Consider the following 20,191-nt stretch of genomic DNA (forward strand, 5'->3'; position numbering starts at 1 on the left):
AGTGGTACCATCTACAGTTAATTGATATTATTTATAGAACAGCCATATGTACATTCATAAAATTTATTTTAATTCATTTTAATTATTAACATTATTATGTATTATGGTGTGTAGTGTACACTTTAGTCCATCTGTTTCTCTGCATACTTTGTTAGCCCCCTTTTACCCTGTTCTTCAGTAATCAGGACCCCCATGGACCCTCACAGAGCAGGTACTATTTGGGTGGTGGATCATTCTCAGCACTGCAGTAACACTGATGTGTTGGTGTGTGTTGCGCTGGTCTGAGTGGATCAGACACAGCAGTGCTGCTGGAGTTTTTAAACACCTCAGTGTCACTGCTGGACTGAGAATAGTCCACCAACCAAAAATATCCAGCCAACAGTGTCCTGTGGGCAGCGTCCTGTGGCCACTGATGAAGGACTAGAGGATGACCAACACAAACTGTGCAGCAGCAGATGAGCTATCGTCTCTGACTTTACATCTACAAGGTGGACTGACAAGGTAGGAGTGTCTAATAGAGTGGACAGTGAGTGGACACAGTGTTTAAAAACTCCAGCAGCATTATAAAGTGTTACCAACCCTTTGTGGCATCCTGTTTTAAAAACTGTAGCGTCGCTCCAAAGAATCCTTCTCAGCACCCTTATAATAAGAGTATATAGTAAATCTGGGACATTTGATCTTTTTTTACCGTTACATCAACGTGCGAAACCCATGGAAATTAATATTTCACAAAAACGTTAAAATGTGTAGATAATTGGCGTTATTTACACTAATTATGAGGTGTCATATGATTAAAAAAAATCTGTTAATTCTGTTATTAATAGTGATATTGAGATGGCTTAATTATATTAATTCTCTTAGTCCCTCTTCACTTGAGGGGAAAGCCAGGGAAAAGCCTGCCATCACAGTAATAATCATAGCCAATGAAACATCCACATTATAATCAAGGTACACACACAAAAGGCCACATCATACAGCAGCAGGTCTGCACAGCTTGCTTCAATCTCCAGTGCAATAAAAGAAGCATACAACAGTTATTTTTCTTATTTTTTTTTGATTAAAAGAGTCAGAAGTGTTTCTCCACCACATTCTTCTCATTTTCTCCTGATCAAAACGTTTTGTTGATGACCCGCTCCCTTCATGAACCAGATACAGAGGGACTGACCGAATAACAAAGACTAGACAATGGATGGTTCGAGCCACTTTGTATTCAAAGCAGCTTTGGTCCTTCTTAGAGCTCAGTCCTGAACCATTTCCAATGGGATATTGGAGCATTCGGCAAAAGGAATAGGCCCATTATCATGTTGAACAGCTGGGTTCTTTGGATTGCTCAAAGAATAACCCTTTCACTTGTAGAAAAATACAATGGACCAGAGATAATATTTCTTTTCTCGGGCTACTTTATGATTGACTTTCATGCTCATTCACTCCAAATTTGGGTGTATTTGCATTCAGTTTCAAGTGGTTTTCAAATGACGTGCAGTTTTCTCTAGAACTGGGTCATGCAGATCTAGATCATTCTGTTTTAAGGCTTTTGTTTTTTTTAATCAATTCCCTGTTTCATTATTGGCTGGTGCCTGTGAATGAACTTCAGTGCAATCCTTGGTCTCGCCTTGTTTGGATAGTCCACTATAGATTCTCTACAGATGTTCAAATTGTTAACAGACTATCCGCTGAAACTCAGTTGATTCAAAACAGTGGTGTGGTTAGCATTAAGATTTGGACCAGGGTGAGGGCTGGGTTTAGGTTTTGGGTTGAGGTTAACCCTTAAATGGCCAGGGCCCACCGGTGGGCCTAAAGTTTTATTACACATTTCTATAACCTAAGAATACTCAGCAAAGAAAATGGTTCTATGTAGAACTATGAACACTCAAAGAACCATTTGCATGATTAAATAGGTCTCTGCATGGTGAAATGGTTCTTCAGATTGATAGAAAATGTGCTGTAGATGGTTTTTGAAAAGGGTTCTATATAGCACCATAAAGGGTTCTGCTATTGTTGCAATATTAATCTTGTAACAAAAGAAGAACCCTTTTTGGTGCCTTTCTAGAACCATATACAACACATTCATGCAAATGGTTCTTTGAGTGTTCATAGTTCTATATAGAACCATTTTCTTGGCTAAAAACCATCATTTTTTAAGAGTGTAGCTCAGGCAGTTTGCATTAATGTTCCTGTAGTTACTGAAAGTGTTAGTGTGTAATAAGCCTGGGATTTTAAGGGGTTATGGTTAGAGTTAGGATTAAAGCAGATTTAGAGTTTTAAAATATAGAAAATAGAGAAAACTGTGGTGAATTTAATGGATATTTAGTTGAATGTAACTTAAGTATCTACAAAGCCTCTAAAGTGAACTATCCAAATAAAGTGTTTCCCAATCCTTCCTTCATAAGACCTCTTCGTTTGAAATACGCTATCTTAATTCTGTACAAGCTCTTTAAACATGCATGTCTGCCATTCATATGTCTGCACCCATCACCATTTCATTCAAACAGCTACTTTTTAAAATGCCCTCAAAAGCCACGAAAAGTCCTTTTCCGTAATATCAGTCCATTTCCTTCATAAACGTTATAAACTCTCTTAACACACAGCGCATTCTCACATTGTTCACATCTCAAACGAAGGTCATTCAGGTCGACCCTCAAATCAGAAACACACACACACACTCACCGCATGCCTAAAACCTCAACATTCCTGGTCAAACACAAGTATGCGCATCCACACACATCTGAGGAAAAATCTGTGCTATTTTGTAATTTTGTCAATGATGAATTCTGTCTATTACAGAGTGCCGAGAAAAGTGCTTGCTCTTCCCCTGCAGTGCGATATTTACCATGCAGACCCTTTTACTGTGAGAGATGGATGCTCTACATGAAAAAAATCTCTCTCTGTGTATGTCAAAACAGATCTCTACCCAAACACATTACGGGTCTGCTAAACTGCAAATTGAGGATCTCGGATACAACAACTTAATACCAGGCTTTTGGGAGAGGTTTCATCCTTTGTTGTACACAACAGCAATCCTGACGCTTGATAACTTGTAATTTGATTCAGAATGGAACAACTCATTTCCACCACAGCTGCCCTTTCTTGAGTTTGGACTTGAAAGGGTGGACAATGAGCAGAACCAGAAGGGGATCTGAAGATAGAAGGAACTTTTGTGCAACATCCTTTTGGATGTTATGTCTGAAACACAGGTTTGCTAAACCCCAAACTAGACTGCTATGTTCCAGACAATAACTGATAAAACTTAATACCAGGCCATTGGGAAGGCCATCCTTTGCTGTGTGCAACAGTCAATCAATCCCAACACTTGACTTGTTTATTCAACTTGTTCCCTTCATGGTTTCCCTGGTGTCACTGAGTCTCAGTGGTTGCAGAGTAATTGTGTCTTCTACTGGTCCCAAGCTTGACTCACGGTCACACCGATGGGACTGATCTTCCCCAGGTCCTCCATCTGCAGACCCTTTTGAGCAGCAACCCCTTTGGCCTCATTGGCCGCAACAGACCCTGCATCATCCATGCTGACAGAGCTGCTGACCCCGCAGCCAGCCCTGTTCTGTTCTTGTTCCTGCCTCGTTCTGCAGTTCTTCAAGTTTCCATCCGTGTACACCCTGTTCCTCGTGCCAAAGGGCAGAGGGTTGGAGTTACCCACAGAGTCCCTCTGCCCGCCAACCCTCAGGTCGATTCTGCCAGGTCTCTGCATTCTACCTCTTCCAGGGAAGCAACAGCATGAGTGTGTCCTGCAAACGGCCTGGAAGCCCCGCTTGAAGTTCTCGTTGTAGTAGCCGTAGATGATCGGGTTGACGCTGGAGTTGGAGAAGGCTAGCCAGTGCGCAAACGGGAACACATAGCCAGAGAGAAACTCCAGCTCTTCCTCGTCCAGGCCGCCATAGTCCGTCAAAAGCATGAGGGTCCACAAGGGCAGCCAGGAGAGGGTGAATAGGAGGGCCACCACACTAAGCATCTTGATCACCTTGATCTTCTTGTGGGAGATGAGTGGCCTGCCTTCATGGTGCTGCCCCCCAGTGGCTGGAGGAGTGGTGCTGTGACCACTGCTGTCCTGCTGGTCGTTCCCAGAGATGACAGAGGTGGTGTAGAGCTTGATTCCTATGCGACCGTACATCATTGTGATGAGCGTGAGCGGGATCAGGTAGATGTGGGCAAAAAGGACCGTGGTATACACCTTCCTCATCTGTGGGTCAGCCCAGTTCTCGAAGCACGAGAAGAGCGGGTAAGTGTGATTGTAGTCCAGGTTGTGGACCATGTAATGATGCTTGACCTGAGCCACGGTCAGCGTGGCCGCAGACGGGCACATAATGACCAGTGCCAGCACCCAGATCATCACGATGGTCACCTTGGCAACAAGCAAGGTGAGTTTGGGCTGGAAAGGGTAGACAATGCAGCGGAATCTGTGGGGAATAATAAGAAAAGAAAACATTATATATATATATATATATATATATATATATATATATATATATATATATATATATATATATATATATATATATATATAGGCATAATGAGGCATTCTGGCATTAAATTTATTATTTATTATGTTCTGCAGTGCAGAATTGCACCTCGCAGCCCGGACAATTTGACGGAATTCACTGTTTTGTATCTTTTCTGTCTTTTTGTCCATCACATGTTGGGAGCACAGATACATCAACCAACACCCCCAAAAAGAAAACAAAAATAAAAACATACAGACATTACTCCCACCTTCAAAGTACATCATTAGAAAGAGGTATTATTAGTCCTAGTGGAAAGTTCCAATCTAGAGACTATTATAATACCACTGTAGGAGGCAAGTTTACTACAGATGAAGCAATGATTAAGTTTTATTTTGGCCAAAGTGCCTCTTCATCTTCTAATTAACCTTAAAGCTCACACACTCTAACCGCACCTTCAACCTGAACTCAGAACCTAAAGCTCATGCTAACTCTGGTTCTAATTCATGATCCTAACCTTAATGTTGTTAATAATCAAGAGTTTTACCAGATACAGTACTGTGCAAATGTCAGAGACCATCTTTCATTTATTTGATTTCCAGTCAAGACAAATGATTCATTTTCAGGAGATGTTATTATTCATTTACAGAAGCTTCCAAAACAGGAGTTAAAAATGATTACAAGCTACAGAGAAAATGGGACTCCCACCAACCACCCGGAAGAGCTGGTAGACACCAAAACTGCCCCCATCAGATAAACAGCACTTAAAGCTTTCATCTCTGAGAGAGAGGAGAAAATCGAGCAGCTACAGATCTGAAAACATCCACAGCCATCCTTCCACTGCGAGAAGAAAACTCAACGCTATGGCTACTGAGAAAAGAAAACTGACAAAAAACAAGAACATTTGCAAATCAAACAAAGAAGTTGCTGGTGTTCTCACTGGTGGTCAACAATGGACTGACCGCCATAGTCCAAACCTCAGCATCACTGAGTTTGTTTGGGATTACTTCAGAAAATGCTAAACCTGGGCTCCCAAGTGGCACAAACATCTAAATGTTGGCTGTATCATCAGGAGATAGCGAGGTCAATCCCTGGTGATGCTACAGCCATCTATGGCTGGGAGTCCAAAGTGCACAATTGGCCTCCCTCTCTCTGGGTGGGTAGGATGGACCCCCCATTTCCCCCATCACTCACCGTGATGCTAGCCAGTACAGGCATCTGTTAGCTGATGTAACAAAACTAGTGGTCGGTGCTTTCCTCCGAGCGTTCAGCTATCCAATGATGTCGCATTATCAGCAGTAAAGAAAAAGATGCGGAGACTCACTTCACTGGTCTCAGACAAAAAATCTTGCCGATTTCTTTGAAAAACTACAAGCAAAGCTTCTTTTTAAACTTGCTTAAAAGCTGTTTTGACAGGAAATGAAATAAATGAAAGATGGTATCTGCCTTTTGCACGGGGCTGTAGTCTGAAAAGAATTTGAACATCTTTAGAGAAGCCATAGAGGCCTGTCAAAGCAAAGTTTGACAACTGCACCTTATTCCAGTGTATACTCTGCCAAGCACTAGTGTACTTTAATGTACCAACATGCTTTCTTCTGTATGCCAATTCTATTATGCGCCAATGTATATTCAATCTGTCATTCTTTGTATTCCTTTCTGTTACTGCTCTACATCTTTATCTCCCTCCCCCATCTCCCCTATTTTCCTCGCTTTCATAGCTCTGGCTTTAATCCGCTCTTCTCAATAGACGGAGAGCAAAAGTGTGGGAGCAAAGAAGGTGTGAAAAGAAAGAGCGGAAGATCCTTGTGGCTTCTCATTATGGCCTACATCCTTATACATTTTTAGACCTCTTCCCTTTTGATATTCATTTTTCATTCTCCTCCTTTGTTCTCATGATTTCTTTTATGTTCGCTAAACGCCTTAAGCTGCTTTCAGATGCTAGAAAGCCGCTGTATGAATGAGGATGTTTTGAGGATTGCGGAGGACTGTTGTGTCCTTGCTTGTCCCTTCTTGTCGTTGCATCACAACGAACCTGTCGACAGCGATGGCCACCAGAGTGAAGACGGACGCCGAGACGCTCATACCCTGCACCAGGCCGCTCATCTTACACACTGTATTCGTGAAGGGCCAACCTGAGGAGAAAAACAATGAGAAAAATGAATAAATAATTGGTGGTGTCAAAGTTAACACAATAAATGATTAATGGCTCAGTTTTTAATGCTGTTAAATGTTGGACATTTTGCTAGTTTGACCCTACGAACCATCTGTAATTCCACCCTGAAGCCCTGAAGTGGCCAAGCACACCGCTGCTGCCATAATGTCATTAATATCAATATGTTAGCACTGAAGCACGCTTTCAGTGGACTACACTGGACAGTGCTCTTGGGGGAACTGTTTAAAAATCAATGAAGAGCCATAGTAAAATGGTAAGGTCCACTTCCCTTCAAGACAAGACATAACATAGCAGTGTAAGGCTATGATCGTGGAGAGGTGGGACATGACATCAGCGGGAGAAATTGAAAACTAAACTCACCCTATTTTAATGTTCACCCCGCACTCACGTGATTTTCTGGTCAGGTTCTTGTTGAATTATGGAAAGTAATAAATAGTAATAGTAATAAATATATTCTTATTTTATCCACTCATATAGCTTAACAAAGCTTTTAAAATGATACAAAATCTTTCTTCAGGGTCAAAATGTAATTAAAATGTAATTAATTGCAATTAAGTATACAAAGTAATTTATTCTGGTTAATTACTTTAATTGCTTGTCATCCATAAAAGAACTACATTTTTAAAAAAAAGTAATGCAACTGTATTTTGTGTGCAAAACTTTGGGCACTCCTGGTTAAAGTACAAATTTTCTTGATTTTTTTTCTTGATTTTTTTTCTTCCCATTTTAGTCATATCCAATTCCACCCACTAGTAGACAATGCCACCAGCGCCAAGAGGGCGAAGGCAAATACAAGCTTTCTCCAACTCATGTGACGCCTGCTACTTCATCTTTTCCATGGACAGCTGAGTGCGCTTGGAGGAGAACACTAACCACCAGTTATTTTACAACAGCTTATAGTCACCTGTAGCTGGCTAGCATCACACTTGTGATGGGGGAGGAAGGAGGGCCATCCTACCCACCCAGAGAATGCAAGGCCAATTATGCTGTAGCTGTAGCATCACCAGGGATCAAAACCAGGATTGAACCCACGATCAAACTCACTAATGCTTAGACGGCTGCACCACTCAGCAGCCCAAATGATTTTTGTGTTTGAAGCAAACCAACATTTTTTTTTTCTGCAAATGTTAATGCATAGTTACACTGTAAAAATGGCTCATCGGATCTACCTAAAAAAGTTATTTAATGTGGTAACAAGTAAATTTGAAATGAACCTTTTTAGCCAACTGTGTCTGAACACATCGGAATTGGACCTCCGCATTTAACCCATCCGTGCAGTGAAACACCACATACACACTAGTGAGCACACACACACTAGGGGGCAGTGAGCACACTTGCCCAGAGCGGTGGGCAGCCCTATCCACAGTGCCCAGGGAGCAGTTGGGGGTTAGGTGCCTTGCTCAAGGGCACTTCAGTCACATACTGTCAGCTGAGGGGATAGAACCGGCGACCTTCCGGTCACAAGACTGGTTCCCTAACCTCCAGCCCATGACTGCCCCCTACTAAAAATTGATTAAAATTTTAGTTTTATTCAACCTAAATAAATACTTTGAATGAATTGTTCTTTCAATCAAAATAATTTTTGAGTGGAATAAAACTAGTTCAATTGCTTGTTACCACAGGAAGTCTTTTTTTTTAGGTAGATCCGATGGATACAGTGTAACTAGGGCTTAATTACTTGTCAGGACTGGTTAGGCAGGTCACGAAGTGTCATTTTGAAATGTCAAAATGAACTGATAACAATTCAGAGCAGGATAAATAATCCTTAAACCTTGTGCTCACAATCAACAACCATGGGAAGGCTATAAAAAAGTTTTCAAAGCGCTCCCAGCTTGCAATTTCCACTGCCTGAAATGTCTGTCAGTGGAAGTCAAGGCCAGATCTGGAAGACCAGAACAACTCTCAGAAAGAACTGCTCATATTTTGGCCAGAAAGGCAAAGCAAAGGAAAAAAGTACCTACAGGAGGGGTTTAGCTGACATCGGAGTGCTGGTGAACCTTTCTACTGTGGAGCATTGATTAGACAAATAACTTGTCCTGCATGGAAGAGTCTTCACAAGGAAAGCTTACATGCAACCTTATCCCAACGTTTAACATCTGAAATATGCAAAACAACATCTGGACCAGCCAGAGGCTTTTTGGAAACAAGTGATGTGGACTGATGACATAAAATTAGAACTCTTTGGCCAAATCACTCTTTTTGTATAGAAAAAAAGAGCAGCACTTGATGACCAGAACACCTTGTCAACTGTTAAGCATAGGAGTGGATCTATTATGCCATGCAGTTGTATGGCAGCCATGGACAGAGGATGCACTGCACGGGTAGATACACCCAGAAAAAAGATATGAAACTGTCACTGGGGCAGTTCCTCTCGTCACTGGGGTGGTTCCCTCAAAGGTACATCTCAGTACCTTTAGTCAGGAAACATAACTGTACCATAATCCACTGAAATGATATGTTCTAAGATGTACTGACTCCACACACCCCGTCTCGCCTCCAGGCTTTTTATATTATTGTTCTGTTTTAAAACATTCGGTTATGAAAAGAAACAAATACGAACTTTTCACCTGGAAAAACAACCAGACCTTAAAACCACTGTTGTACCTTTGAAGGTACAGTTACATTTTTGTACCTTGATGAAAAAAAAATGTACCTACACTGTTAGAAATAAAAGTTCTGTGCAGGTACATTTTTTGTTCATCAAGGTACAAACAATGTAAATGTACCTTCAAAGGTACAACTAACAGTAACAACATTAACAGTAATGCAAGGAATCAAGAAACTACAGCTGAAAAGCTTTTGCAACAGGACAATGATGCAAATATACCTCAAAGCTATTTCAAGAAACATTAAGAAAATGACTTGAATATCACTGAAAATCTGTGGGAAGATCTTAAATATGCTGTGCATGCAAGAAAGCCCAATTTTGTTGCAGAACTACGACTGTTCCGCAAGGTTGAGGTGGTGGAATGCTGCCAAAGAGGGTGGTGCTAAGTACTTACTTAGTACGGTATAAATATAAAAAAAAACTGTGCATTAATATTTGCAGAAAGATATTTCTTTTTAAATAGTTTGCTACAGAGGTTAACTTTCCATTCATTTAAAAACCGACAAAATATGTAGTCTGACCAGGGGTCCCGAAATGTTTGCACACAACTGTAAATAAATAAAGAAATAAATAAACAAACAAGCAAGTGAGAGATGGAGGATGGCTTTCATCCTCTTAGAAAACATGCCACTTTGCTCTAAGGGACAAATAGAGTGTGTCGTCCATGAGTACTGTGACATAACAGGGGTTAAAAGCAGACAGCGCACCATCACTTAATGTGCATTTTCATTCCAGCATTCTTGTTTTTCGGGGGGAAACGCTTGACAAGGAGGACTGCACTTGGCTTAAAAGCAAAAGGGGCTCTGACGTTTGTGCCCTCGTCACTCATTAATGATAAGGACTGAAACTATCTATGATTCACCACCTGTGACACACTCAATGTATACATTTACAAGGATCTTCAGCCTATACAAAGTGAAATGCTCTTGACTTCTTTCTTAGAAACAGACATAGAGTCTGCTGTAATGGTCACAGCCACGGTCGGGCCTTTCTTCATCCGCCACTTCATCCGTAGCTCATGACTTTGATAAATCAGGCTGCATATGGCTTTTTTCTGCTTTCAAGCATCAGCCCCAGTGACATGAGGATCTAAAGGATCCTTTTTGTAAAAGCAGTATGAAGCAAGCATATACTCAGTCTCTGTAGATGCTTCAGGCATTCATGCAGAAGGGCGACTCTGTGCATAGCTCTACAATCATCTCAAGAGAATGAGATAAAAAAAATGGACTGGTTAAACCTGACGAACCTTTAGATGGATGAGGACCTTGAAACGGTTAGGTCAGCACTTCACTTCCACACTTCACTTTTTAAACGCATCCCTCAGCCCTAGCCTAGCGGCGGTGAGTGAAAAAGAGCCGTCCTTGAGGGAAGCGAGAAGCCTTTTGCCAAGCAGCTCTTGGTTTAAAGAGGCTGGAGAATGTTTATTTTTGGGTCAGATTGAAGTGAATCTTGTCTGAAGAGTTAGTTAGCCTCGTGGTGAAGCAAGGAAGCCCAGTAACCCCAAAGCGCTTCGAAAAAGAAAAGCATGAATATATCAACTTTGCTCCATTGTAACAGTTTTTGGTAAGACTTCATTTGAATGCTACATAAGGACATCATAATACATGCATAAGCACTGAATAAAGTATTAATAAAGCAATACTTGAGTATTGAACATGATTTGTGAACATCTTATGCCAGTAATCGAGATATCATCCATAAGCTGAAGTAAATGACATTATAATAATTGTATAATAATAATAATAATAATAATAATAATAATTTTATTTATATAGCACTTTTCATGCTGGTGGCAGCTCAAAGTGCTTACAGACAGGTGATAAAGCTTAACAGTAATGCATGGCATTAATTAATAATTTTGAATCATATAAGAAAATGACAGATCAAATTAAAAGATAAACACCATGAGAGTTTTAATTAAATGCTGAGTTTTCAGATGTTTATTAAAAGTGTTCATTGAGTTTGACTGTCTAATAAAAGGTGAACTGAGCTCCACAGTTTAGAAGCAGAATAACTGAGCGAGTCTCTCCATGTTTTCTGTATTTTACAGAAGGTATTTGCTGAAAAATCACTATCTGCAGATCTAAGATCATAAACAGACAGACACTCTGTGATGTAAGCAGTATTTTTGGGTCATTTAGAGCCTAAAAAATTAGTAGCAGAACTTTAAAATCTATCCTGAACGAAACAGGTAGTGCAGTTCTTTTAAAACGGGACTGATCTGATCTCAGTTTTGTTTTTGTTAGGATGCTGCTGCATTTTGTACGAGTTGTAAGGGATGTGTAGTTTTCTTAGGACGTCCAGTAAGAAGATCATTACAGTGATCAACTCTGCTTGTAACAAATGCATGAACAAGTTTCTCTGCATCGCTCTGAGAGAGAAAAGGCCAAACTTTAGCGATATTTCTCAAATGATAAAAAGCTACTTTAGTGACTGTTTACATGTGGGGTAAAGCAGAGCTCAGAGTCTAAGATCACACCCAGGTTTTGTACTTCAGGTTTGGTATATGAAGCTAAAGAACAAAGTTTCTCAAAAAGCAGCTTTCTCTGAGTTTCTGTACCAACGATCAGTATTTCCATTTTTTTGTGATTTAATTGTAGAAAATCTTGCGACATCCACTGAGAAATATCTGACACACAGCTGGTCAGTCTGTCTACAGAGTCTTGATCATCAGAAGGAACCACTGTCTTTACTAACGAACCCTCAAAGAACCATCTAATTCAAAAGTGTAGCCATTTTAAATTGTTTCTCTTTTTTTAAAAACCACATTAAGAGCTTGTAGCACTTCAGTTCTGTCCTTCAAAATGAAGGTTTTCTATAATAAAAGTCTTTTTATATGAAGCTAATACGTTTCTGTAGAATTTACTGTTATACAATGCAGTGGCTAAAGCTAAGAACAAGACTCTGCTATAGACTCCAGACTCGACTTGCACTTGAGCCCCAGTTACTTGAGACTCGACTTGGATTTGCATTGACAAACACACACATTATCTAAGCCGCTTATCCTTCTGGGTCGAGGGGGGGAGCTGGAGCCTATCACAGCAGTCATTGGGCGGAAGACAGGAACCAAACTGGACAGGCCAGTCCATCGCAGGGCAGAGACACAGACAGGTACAAGCACACACACAATCACACCTAGGGGCAATTTAGCATGACCAATTGGCCTGACTGCATGTCTTTGGACCGTGGGAGGAAACCCATGCAGACACGGGGAGAATATATAAACTCCACACAGAAAAGACCCCAGTTGCCCGGCTGGGGAATCGAACCCAGGCCCTCCTTGCTGTAAGGTGACAGCGCTACCATTGACAAATGCCACTGACGAAAATTAAGTATTTTGGTACAGAAAATGACACGGCCACTACAAGTTAACCACCGTGAAGAAGAATCACATGTATCATATGAAGAATATGGTCACTTGAAAGTCCCTCAATATGTTCTGGGCTAATTTTATCTCCATTTCAAAGTGTGAAGTCCATGGTGTGAAACTTCTCACAGTGAGTCTTTTATATTGGTGGTCTAGGAAAATTTATCACGAATACCTCTGTGGTCAGATATAGTCTCCTCATCATCACTTGCCATCACACATTTCTTCCCCATCAGCTGGTTTCCCCTCACTAGCTCATGAATCAAATCAAGTATCTGATATTTGCATTGCCGCTTCTGCCAGATGAGCACGAGGCTCAACCATGACAGGAAACGAGACAAACAAATAAGATGATATTGAGGATATGAATTGCACAAATCACTGTGGCTTGTATTTGCAGCGTGCACAGTGCTCATCAGACTGAATTAGCTGTTAACATACAGTTACACACCCCGACACGTCATCAGAGAAGAGACTGAGTCATGGCGTCTCTATCTATAGGGGACCAATCACAGCCTGCGGGGCTTCAATCAAGAGGAAAAACAAATCTATTTCAAGCAACGACGGCTTCTCTTACAGCCTTATAAGAAAGTGTGATCTAAGAGATATTCATACTGTTTACCTAATTCTGTATGACACTGTGTCACACTAATGGGCTCAATTTATTGTTAACACAACTGGAGATCAAAATATGAAGCAAAATATATCAAAGACACAACGTGGCTTTCAGATTATCTACAGATTCTCCAATTATGAACAAACTATCTGATCATCTACAGCATCGAGGTAGGGGGAGGTTTGAATAAGGGTGGGCAGTACGACGCTACTTATCATTATTGTGATGAATTATCTCACATTTTATCACAACACTTTGTAAGAACATCATGAATATTATTATTATTGTTAAAGAACACTGACAACTTCATGTTTGATTGCACTGAGACTATATTAAGACCTGTTTATCTGGGTTTACTGCATTTTAGTATGTGAAATGTTGAATAAAAAACATTTTGATAATATTTTTAAACATAGCACGACAGGTTCTCTCAATCATCAAACATCAAAAGAACTAAATATTGTGAAGCATGATAAATATTGTGTATAGAGAAAATGTCTCAAGGTGTCGTTACATTTTTGCCATATTGTCTGCAGATAGTTTTGAATTAAGTTTAATTTGGGATTAAGGTTCAGGTTAGGGTAAGGTTTAGGGTTAGATTTAATGGAATCTATTACATTTAATGTAAAGTTCAGATGCGTTTAATAGACACAGTAAAAGATGCAAAAGTTTGGGCACCTCCGGTCAAATTACATCACTGTAAAAAGTGGCTCGTCAGATCTACCTAAAAAAATGACCTCATGTAGTAACAAGTATTCAACTTAAAAAACTACATTGATTGAAATAATTGTCCATTCAGAGTATTTGTTTGGGTTGAATAAAACTAGTTAATTTACTTGTTACTACATGAAGTATTTGTTTTAGGTAGATTGGATGAGTCACTTTTTACAGTCATGTTTTAATGAAGTGAAAAAAAAGTTTAAACATTTAATTGCAAATTTTATTGCACAATTAGTGTTTGTTTGCTGAATTTAACATATTGGTGGAAAATGAAAATACACACTGTTACAATGGCTCATCAGTTCAACCTAAAAAACTTGTGGTAACAAGTAAATTAACTCGTTTTATTCAACCTAAAGAAATACTTTATATAATTTCATTTGTTAAACTGCACTATTTGTAAACAGAAACACTACAATCCACATACATGCAATACACTCATGTGCAGCACCATAGCTGCTACATTCTTTTATACACTGTAAAAAGTGGCTTGTCAGATCTACTTAAAAAATGACTTCATGTGGTAACAAGTAAATTAACTAGTCTTGTTCAACCTAAAATAAATACTTTGAATGAATGATTCTTTCAATCAATGTCGTTTTCTTTAAATTCAATGAAACTAGTTAATTTGGTGTGAAACTTCTCACAGTGAGTCTTTTATATTGGTGGTCTAGGAAAATTTATCACGAATACCTCTGTGGTCAGATATAGTCTCCTCATCATCACTTGCCATCACACATTTCTTCCCCATCAGCTGGTTTCCCCTCACTAGCTCATGAATCAAATCAAGTATCTGATATTTGCATTGCCGCTTCTGCCAGATGAGCACGAGGCTCAACCATGACAGGAAACGAGACAAACAAATAAGATGATATTGAGAATATGAATTGCACAAATCACTGTGGCTTGTATTTGCAGCGTGCACAGTGCTCATCAGACTGAATTAGCTGTTAACATACAGTTACACACCCCGACACGTCATCAGAGAAGAGACTGAGTCATGGCGTCTCTATCTATAGGGGACCAATCACAGCCTGCGGGGCTTCAATCAAGAGGAAAAACAAATCTATTTCAAGCAACGACGGCTTCTCTTACAGCCTTATAAGAAAGTGTGATCTAAGAGATATTCATACTGTTTACCTAATTCTGTACGACACTGTGTCACACTAATGGGCTCAATTTATTGTTAACACAACTGGAGATCAAAATATGAAGCAAAATATATCAAAGACACAACGTGGCTTCTAGATTATCTACAGATTCTCCAATTATGAACAAACTATCTGATCATCTACAGCATCGAGGTAGGGGGAGGTTTGAATAAGGGTGGGCAGTACGACGCTACTTATCATTATTGTGATGAATTATCTCACATTTTATCACAACATTTTTTGTAAGAACATCGTGAATATTATTATTATTGTTAAAGAACACTGACAACTTCATGTTTGATTACACTGAGACCATATTAAGACCTGTTTATCTGGGTTTACTGCATTTTAGTATGTGAAATGTTGAATAAAAAACATTTTGATAATATTTTTAAACATAGCACGACAGGTTCTCTCAATCATCAAACATCAAAAGAACTAAATATTGTGAAGCATGATAAATATTGTGTATAGAGAAAATGTCTCAAGGTGTCGTTACATTTTTGCCATATTGTCTGCAGATAGTTTTGAATTAAGTTTAATTTGGGATTAAGGTTCAGGTTAGGGTAAGGTTTAGGGTTAGATTTAATGGAATCTATTACATTTAATGTAAAGTTCAGATGCGTTTAATAGACACAGTAAAAGATGCAAAAGTTTGGGCAAACTAGTTAATTTACTTGTTACTACATGAAGTATTTGTTTTAGGTAGATTGGATGAGTCACTTTTTACAGTCATGTTTTAATGAAGTGAAAAAAAAGGTTAAAAACATTTAATTGCAAATTTTATTCCACAATTAGTGTTTGTTTGCTGAATTTAACATATTGGTGGAAAATGAAAATACACACTGTTAAAATGGCTCATCAGTTCACCCTAAAAAACTTGTGGTAACAAGTAAATTAACTCGTTTTATTCAACCTAAAGAAATACTTTATATAATTTCATTTGTTAAACTGCACTATTTGTAAACAGAAACACTACAATCCACAAACATGCAATACACTCATGTGCAGCACCATAGCTGCTACATTCTTTTATACACTGTAAAAAGTGGCTTGTCAGATCTACTTAAAAAATGACTTCATGTGGTAACAAGTAAATTAACTAGTCTTGTTCAACCTAAAATAAATACTTTGAATGAATGATTCTTTCAATCAATGTCGTTTTCTTTAAATTCAATGAAACTAGTTAATTTACTTGTTACTAAATGAAGTCATTTTTTCAGGTAGATGTGACGAGCCACTTTTTACAGTGCACCGTTAGGACTGCTGCCCAATTTCGTTGTACTCTGACAATAAAGTATCTTGAAACTTGAATCTTAAACAATTCTTTGAATCAATATGATTTTTTGAGTTGGTTCAATTGCTTGTTACTACATCATGTAATTTTTTTAGGTTGAACTGATGAGCCAGTAAAAAGTACAGTGTAAAATGTGCCTGTGCAAAAGTTACGGCACATAAATTTACGGTAATGGAAGTAGTTAACAGTAAAGTAAGGAGCAAAGTAAATAAAGTAAAGTAAGGAGGAGGCACATAAATTTAAGGTAGTAGTTAACAGTAAAGTAAGGAGTAAAACTAACTCACACTGTGAAAAGTGGCTCATCAGATCAACCTAAAATAATTACTTCATGTAGTAACAAGCAATTGATCTACTTTTGCTCAACTCAAAAAAATTACATTGATTGAAAGAATCATATTCATTTTAAAGTATTTGTTGAATAAAAACTAGTTAATTTACTTGTTACCACATTAAGTTATTTTTTAGTGTTGATCTCATGAGCCACTTTTTACAGTGTATGAAAGGAAAATGCGTCAGGATTTCTGATTCATGTTTAACAATCATAATATATTCCAGACAGATAAAGCAAGAATGAATGAATCTGCTGCATTTTTGACATTTGCAAACACTCATAAATGACAAACGGCAGGTCTGAGGTCTGTGTTTAAAAAACTTCTGACTGACAGATTTTTCTCTTTCATCTATTCATCTGCTGGAACATTGCATCTGCATTCCCAGACACGGCTTGCTTTTGTAGTGGTTTGATGAGTGTTGCCTCTGAGGGACAGGGTTCTAAAAATCACACTCACGGTTGGTACAAAAAACTGAACTGCCGTCTGGGGCTTTTTTACTGCCATGCATTCTCTCTCGCTTAGCATTTCACTCCTTTATAACATCAACAGAAATACACACACATTTTTGCAGTCCCTAATGAGTCAAATTTGTTTATTTACTCCAAAAAAAATTGGAAATAAATAAAGAAAAAAATATTTTTTCAAATTATATCCTCAAAAAAAAGATTACTTTTCCACGTAAAGTTAAGTTTAGGGTCACTCTCTGGGAGCTTTCTCAACTACCCTGTTCATTGCGAACCAAATGAAATGAACCTTTTCTTCAGTCTGGTTCATTCTGACAGATGTGAACGATCCACCCATACTCAGGTGCATATTAATAAACTAAACTGTTGTCCTTCAACTATTGTGGATCAAGTCAAGGTTTATTTATACAGTGGTTTTTACAACAGGCGTTGTGGCAAAGCTTTACAGAAAAATCCAGGTGCGAGCCCACCTGAGTAGGAAAGAGAAGGAAAACTCCATAAGAGTAAGAGGAAGAAACCCTCAGAGGAACCAAAGGTTCTAATAAAGGAACCAAGAGGCCTCCGTCCACCGAGTGAACCCTGGTTCAGATTGCTCCACTTTTACAATGGTCCACACCATATATAGGAATTCAACAGAGCACGTTTTTCTCTACTTGAAGTGACACAACACAGCTGAATTGTCCATATAATTTCCATGCCTTGTGATGGACTGGCAACCTGTTCAGAGTGTTTCCTGCCTTCCTCGCTGCTGGGATAGGCTCCAGCACCCCCCCAAGACCCAGGAAGATAAGCGGCTCAGACAGTAAGTGTGTGTGTCTGTATAATTTCCATCAAATTGGTCCTGGAGCAGCCCTACCCTGCATGTTTTGAAGTTTTCTCTTCTCTAATGAACCTGATGCAACTAATTAGCTAATCAGCAAAACCTTCCTGAGGCCTTGTCCACACTAACAAGGACACATGCTCACAATGTCGAGATGATGGGTAAATGGTTATGCAGAGCATGTACATGCAAGCTCAGCCCTGAGATGTTGTTGATGTGCCAGATAAAGATGGACGAGCTAAGCAACAAAAGAAACTCTCAGAACTCTCTGTGATCTACAGCTGTGAATACAAAGTGCTTTGTCTTGTATGCAGAAACGCTGTTCTCCTTTTGTTACCCAACTATGTTCAGTTCTTAAAAGGTGACAAGTAGCATCGACACCAATGTTTAAATGAACTGGTCAACTTTGGAGGTGTTGGGGCTGAGATCATGTGTCAATCAAGGGCCAATCATTGGTTCTATCTGTGAGCCAATCAGCACTTTGTACACACACACGAGGACTAATCAGTTTCTGCTTCTTTGTCATGTTGCCACACTGCTCAGTGACTGTGGGAAAAAAAATTATAACACTTTATTAAACATGAAAACATGTGGCTGAAACTGTTTTCTTGCATTTCTTTAAAAAGTCTTCTTGTCTTAAATGTTATAAATATTAAGACTCATAAGTAATTAAATAGTAAACATTTGAATTGATGGGGTCTTAATTACAACATAAACATTCATTTCATTTATTCATCCATCTTTTCTTTTTTCTTCTTTCTCCCAAAATAAGACATTTTGGTGCATTAGAGTCAAAATATCTGATAGAAAACAAAACCTCGCACTGCCTTTAGACTGACCTGCTACACTGACCTGCTGGGACAGTTTATTAGAGTAGCTGGTTGCTGTGATACCTAAAGGAAACTAATGTGGCTCCGACCTAAAACTGACCTCTACACTGGACTTTATCTGCGGTGCTCTTTAGAATAAGAAAAAGATGACTTGTCCTAAAACAAGAAATGTGTCATAAAAATGTAATAGAAAGCATTAAATTTAACTTTCGATAATGTAGACACCCTGTAACAACACTAATTTTATGTTTTAAAACAAACTGTTTGTTTTTCTTGAAAATCACTATTTCTTTGCATGTTCTGCCAGATAGAACCTTATAATTCCAAGCAGAAAGGTTCTACCTGCATTTGACCTGCTCCAAAAAAAAACTCATTCATAAATTTGACAGGATTTTGATATTATACATTTAAAATAAATTCATGTTGTCAGTCATTTTCATGTATGTTTCACATATCAGTTGCTATTTGGAATGCAAAATATTTGAAACTCAGTCAGAATGCAGACTGAACCATATAATTATAAGGGGACGATTTGAGGAAATCAGAGTTCCGGACAAAAACTCCATGGCATGTCATTGACCCTACTCGTCGGCACGAACATGAGTGTGTTACCTGTAATAAGATTATCCACCAGCGTAGTCGGGATACAGAAAACCCCCACCAGTAAGTCGCTCACAGCCAGATTGAGAATGAAAAGGTTGGTAACGGTTCTCATGCGTCGGTTCTCCAACACAATCAGACACACCAGGCCGTTCCCCACCATGCAGAGCAGGAAGATGAAGAGGTAGGCGAGGATGAGGCTGGCCGCCACAGGCAGGGAGTGCTGGTAGTATGGGTAGTAGGTGACACTGGTCAGGTTGGAGGCGCTGCTGCTGTTGGTGGAGATGTTCAGGAGGCTTGAATTTATGTACAGATCCGACAGCTCTGATAATGACTCCATTTCCGACAATGCCGCCGGCACACCGTCCCAGATATCCAGGGAATTCTTCATTGTGTTTATCCTAGACAACACCTGCTAATTGAGAAACACACACACAGAACAGACAGTGTAACAGTCATTAAGGATGGTAATGACAGTGCTTGTGTTGTTATTAAATCATGTATAGATAAAGGAAATTTGAGCCAATGTAGGATCCAGTAGCATCGTTGGACTCAGGGGACAATAAGGCCCAATCCTGTTTCACCCCTTGACCCTACCACTTAGCCCTTAGCCCTCTGTTTAGCATCTAGGGGGTAGGACGTCCTGATTTTTGTTGAGATGGAGGGTTAGAGCGAAGTGTTAGGGCTACAATGTCTTCCAAACTGAGGTTTTTCAGAGGCACTCCAAACAGTGTTATGGTCGCTGTGCAAGCGACCAGAGAA

The 20,191-nt window shown here is 39.2% G+C and overlaps 1 protein-coding gene across 1 annotated transcript; it reads right to left on the reverse strand.

Moving 5' to 3' along the window:
• Positions 1-3,391: 3,391 nt before the first annotated feature.
• On the reverse strand, positions 3,392-19,820 carry npffr1l2 (neuropeptide FF receptor 1 like 2). Its single transcript, XM_036598647.1, has 3 exons — positions 19,442-19,820; positions 6,484-6,583; positions 3,392-4,409 (listed from the first exon to the last, which is right to left on the reverse strand). The coding sequence occupies exons 1-3, from the start codon at positions 19,818-19,820 to the stop codon at positions 3,392-3,394; spliced, it is 1,497 nt and encodes a 498-aa protein (XP_036454540.1).
• Between the last annotated feature and the right edge of the window lie 371 nt (positions 19,821-20,191).

Source organism: Colossoma macropomum, unplaced genomic scaffold (genome assembly GCF_904425465.1).
Source record: "Colossoma macropomum unplaced genomic scaffold, Colossoma_macropomum, whole genome shotgun sequence".
NCBI classification, from domain to species: Eukaryota; Metazoa; Chordata; class Actinopteri; order Characiformes; family Serrasalmidae; genus Colossoma; species Colossoma macropomum.

Excerpts from the sequence above, each read along its gene's own strand:
- npffr1l2 (XM_036598647.1), bottom strand. The coding sequence starts at position 19,820 with ATGAAGAATTCCCTGGATATCTGGGACGGTGTGCCGGCGGCATTGTCG. Across the intron at positions 6,584-19,441 it reads GGTGGATAATCTTATTACAG|GTTGGCCCTTCACGAATACA; the intron begins GTAACACACTCA and ends TTTTCTCCTCAG. Across the intron at positions 4,410-6,483 it reads GTGGCCATCGCTGTCGACAG|ATTCCGCTGCATTGTCTACC; the intron begins GTTCGTTGTGAT and ends TATTCCCCACAG.